Source organism: Trypanosoma equiperdum (genome assembly GCF_001457755.1).
Source record: "Trypanosoma equiperdum strain OVI genome assembly, contig: ctg_353, whole genome shotgun sequence".
Classification (NCBI taxonomy): domain Eukaryota; phylum Euglenozoa; class Kinetoplastea; order Trypanosomatida; family Trypanosomatidae; genus Trypanosoma; species Trypanosoma equiperdum.
Genome location: NW_027124258.1, coordinates 15,152 through 19,735, shown reverse-complemented (window position 1 = coordinate 19,735; position 4,584 = coordinate 15,152). Strand labels below are relative to the sequence as shown.

General features: G+C 42.5%; 2 protein-coding genes across 2 annotated transcripts; both read left to right on the top strand.

The window, feature by feature from the left end:
• Nucleotides 1–88: 88 nt before the first annotated feature.
• On the top strand, nt 89–883 carry TEOVI_000135800 (ribosome biogenesis protein TSR3, putative; the record flags this gene model as incomplete). The annotated part of the gene is made up of 1 exon (XM_067224593.1): nt 89–883. The coding sequence occupies one exon, from the start codon at nt 89–91 to the stop codon at nt 881–883; it is 795 nt and encodes a 264-aa protein (XP_067080694.1).
• Nucleotides 884–1,441: 558 nt separating this feature from the next.
• On the top strand, nt 1,442–2,572 carry TEOVI_000135700 (uncharacterized protein; the record flags this gene model as incomplete). The annotated part of the gene is made up of 1 exon (XM_067224592.1): nt 1,442–2,572. One exon carries the CDS (start codon nt 1,442–1,444, stop codon nt 2,570–2,572), a length of 1,131 nt encoding a protein of 376 aa, XP_067080693.1.
• Between the last annotated feature and the right edge of the window lie 2,012 nt (nt 2,573–4,584).

The window sequence follows — 4,584 nt, the reverse complement described above, 5'->3', positions numbered from 1 at the left end:
TGTGTGTGTGTTATTGTTCTTTTTCCCCTCTTCATGTTAGAGGGTAAAAATCCCACGGCTACTCCCACCACTAGCAGACATCACTCATATGGGGAAGTCCAAAGGGCCGCGATGTGATGCGGAAGGGAGCCGTTGTAGTGTACCACTTGCCATGTGGGATTTTGAGCAGTGCGACCCCAACGCCTGTTCTGGCCGCCGGCTACATCGCCGGAATGCGCTGCGGTTGCTGAAGTTGCGAGAGCCTTTCCGAGGTGTAGTTCTTACACCAACAGCTGTAGAAACATTGAGCCCAGCAGACGCGGGTTTGATTGCACAGCTTGGAGTGGCTGTTGTTGATTGCTCGTGGAATCAGTTGGATGCCGTGCCATGGCGTCAGATGAAGATGGGCGCCCCACGCCTGCTTCCGTTCCTAGTGGCAGCCAACCCCGTGAATTACGGTCGGCCGCAAGAACTAAACTGCGCAGAGGCACTCGCTGCAGCGTTAGCTATCGCTGATCGTATGGATGATGCAAGAGCTGTCATGTCGTATTTCTCATGGGGTGCAAGTTTCTTTGATATCAACGCGGAACTTCTGGAAGGGTACCGGGGGTGCCGTAATGCGGCTGAGGTGCTTGAGTTTCAGGAGCAGCACGTGGAAGCAGAGAAGAGAAGAAGTACTGCGCAAAGGGAAATGGATTTTGACAATGTTGATCTCTCGGATGTTGGTCCACTCAACGTGAAGAGGGGTAAACTCAAAAATAGACATGCGTGGGAAGTAAATACTGAAGAAAACAGCAGCTCGTCTGATGATTGCGGTGAAGAAACAGACGAAGAGTTGGGGAAGGTCGATGAAGAAACTAGTGAGGAAGAAGAGCAAGTGGTTAGCGAGTGTAACGGAGTATGACAGGAGATCACGCAGGTAGTGGTAAAGGGCTCTAATAGCCGTTTGATGAAGTTTTCATGATAGCTTTTCGACGTCTTTACATATAATTACTGCGAAACGGGTCTGTTTCGGTAATTTCGTCTGTGCGGTGAATTGAACGATGTTGTTGGCTTACCCTTGAGCCATTAGTGTGACACGGTAGTTTGGTGTATTTGTGTTGGCAGGAGGAGGGGTAACGTACGAGATTTACGGTTTGGTTTCTCACTTGAGTTTCGTAACTCGATGATTGCTCACCGGTAGATGAAAGTTCCCCGAGAAGATCCATTGCGTTTTCGAGGTTTCTTGTGCTGTGTGGTTTGCGTTTTTTTTTTTTCATTAGTGCAATCTGCTTCCCATTAATTCAATCGTGGCTTACTTGTGAGCACGCGCGTGAATCTGAGGCTGGCTGTAGCCTATTCGAAAGATCATCTCTATCTTTCTCTCTCTCTTTCGCCCATTTCCCCCTTTTTGTTCATTGTGGTACCGTTACATTTGTTGTAGGTATTGTTCTGAGTTTGTGTGCCTGAGGTTCAAGTACAAATGTTTTATGGTACCAACGACGTCGGCAGGCCCGGTTACGCCCGTTATTCTGAGAGCAGCACACCAACACACAGCCCACGGGGTAGTGACCGGTGCCGAACTAATGAAACCTCGAGCGGAATGGACCACTGGAGTTCGCCGAGGGGGATTGCAGATGAGGTGCCACCGATTTTGGCCGGGAGTTTCTTCAGCGATGCCGAGATGAGGGAAATGAACCGAGTTATACCCGCAGCCATGCCCCTTCTAGTAGAGGCAACAAGCGTCAGTTGGTTGGATGCAAGTCCGGAATCTTATGGCGGCTCCACGACGGCGCATCATCCTCCTCCGGGGGCAACATCATCTTCGGTTGGGAGATGCGCTGCCGCTACCCCAAGTATTCCCTCACTTGCTGGTAGTTTACTGAGGAAGGATGTACGCTTGAGAGGTTTGCAAATGGACCGCCGTGGCTCCAACCATCCAGTAGTGTCGTCCTCCACTGCTTCAGATAGGACAATGGTGGATTATGGAGTTTCCGCAGAATGTATACCCGTTCAACCCCCGTCCCACGTAAATCATGAGGATATAGATGTTCTTTCGCTCTGGACCTCTGATCATGTTGCTGCAACTAGGACTCATGTTCAACAACGCCCGTGTTCGCTACGCACAACGCCATTGAGAGTCGATCAGAAGGTGGGGGTGTCCAGCAGCCACAATCTTCCATGCAAAGGACTCGAAAGAGTTGCCAACTTGAGTGGTAACTTTGCTGTGAGGGAAGTAATTGTGTCTCGTAATAGCTATGGGTCGTTACAAACTCGGTCGAGGAGTTGTCCAGTGACTTTTTGCGCTCGCACCAGCAGCCCTGCGGCCCGCATAGTTCAAGCGCCTTCACCCTCCAAATGTATGCAGGATGTTCCCATAACCTTCAATGGAAAGTCACAGGCGGCTGTAGACCCACAAAAGGCTGGTGATGCGCTCAAACAGTACCGACTTGCCGTCGAGAACGTAAAAAAAAAGGGGTACGGCCGAAGCATTCGTGAAATATTGGCCAATCCATGCGTAGATGATGATGAGGATGAAGATGAAGATGAAGAAGAAGGAGTACTTGACGGGTGTGATGTGGGCGTATATGAACTTGAAGAACAGGAGGAGTAATTGTAATGCCAGCATACACAAAGGGATGGGTGTGAGGTGTGGGGTGGAAGCGTTTCCTATGCATTTTGTGTGGATGTGACGGCATGTCTCCCGGAACCCCCCTCCCCCAATAAATTAGTTGCATATCCCTTTCTTTCACTGTGTTCATTTTTTTTTTTTGAGCTTGCTCACACTTATCACAAAATCTCTCAAGCAGTTTCATCAGCAGAGGTGTCCTGGTGAGTGAAGGGGGAGGGGGGGGGGTGTTATTTTCCACCTGTAGGTAATCTTTTTCGATTATATTGTTATTGTTATTATTCATCGGTACGCATTGCAAGTTGTGTAAATAAATAAAAAAATATATATATATATTTCAGGGATTGTATGACTTATGAATTTTTTTTTGTTCTCTTCGTATCCTCATTCCTTTTCCTTATTTCCCTCTACCATTTTTCCTTCCGTTGGGCATCATATCCTTCATACGCTCAGTCATTCACTTCTTTTTAGTTAATTTTTTTTCTTCATCTACCATATATTTTATTTCTTTTTTTTAAAAATATATGTGTATATGTTTCGTAAACCAATTGTTTTGTATATATATAATAATATATATTATAATAGTAATAGGAACAACAACAACAGTAACACTGTTTTTTTTGTCACAAAATTTGTATTATTACAAAGGAAAAAGAACAGTCTCGAATCTCAACAAAAGCAACATAAATGTCGGCCGCCAGTGGATATATGAATAAAATGTGTAAATATACAAAATAATACCAAATAAAAAATAATCAGAGAAAACTATGTTAAAGTATAAATAAAATGAATGACTGAGATAAAGAAAAGAAAAGAAAAGAAAGAGAAAACGATGAAAAAAGAATTGAAAGGAGGAATGATGTGGCGTGTTATTATTATTATTATTGTTTTTTTCCCTTCTAAAGTTTGCTGCACTCCACAGTCAGTTGATTGTAAGGAAGGGGTGGAGACAAGAGAGGTGGTGGAGAAATGCCTGTGGATGTTGAAGAAATTTAGAGATAATAAGAGAAAATGGAGAGAAAAGGGGAGGCAAGAGAAAAAAGAAAAATAAAAAAGGAAAAAGAAAAAAAAAGAGAGAAGCAAAATGCAAAATAACATATAAATAAATGAATATCTGCAAAACGTGAGATAAATGAAACATGACAAATCACAACATCGTTGCTAAAATATCGCGAAAGCATAAATGGATGAGAAAGTGTAAGTGAGGTTGTGACCATTTTGGTTTATATCTATTTACTTATTGTTTTCTTGTTTCTGTTATATATATATATATATTTTTACACGTAAATAAACAAATACTAACATGAAGACAAATATATATTTCTGATCGTATGAGCAAACGGTTATGATCTATGAATGTATTTACATTTATGTACGCGTATGTGTTATGTACTTGTCTGCATATAAGAGGAAAGGAAAAGAAGAAGAAAAAGAAGAAGAGTGATTGAACAATTGGATAGATGTTTTTCAGTTCATCTCTAATAGAAATTTCATTGTCACTTGCATAGATGTGTCTTGCGAGTGCGTGCGTTTTGTTTTTCGTTGTTAGCTTTTTCCCTCTTTTTTCCCCCTATTATTTAATAATAATAATAATTATTATTATTGTTGTTGTTGTGTATGTTTTCCTCGTTTCCGGGGCGGGTGATTCGACAATCGATGAGAGAGAGGAAAGAAAAAAAACGGAAGAAAAAAAAAGAAAGAAGACGTAACGGTGGTGCCAGCGACAAGAAGTAAGACGCAAGTTCATATTTACGTTTGTTTTTTTCGAACGCTTGTGACTTGCATAATTTGCTTCTTCGTTTTTTTTTTTGATGGTGCTTTTGTTTTGTTTTGTTTTTCTTTCTTAAAGCGATTGACCCTCTGTTGCTGAGGGAGCAATGACGAATGATGGGAAGAGGGGGGAGGGGGAGAGGAGTGTGTGTATGTGTGGGGAAAGTGATGAAACAACTTCATATTTATATAAATATATAAATATATAAATATATAAGTGTATGTGT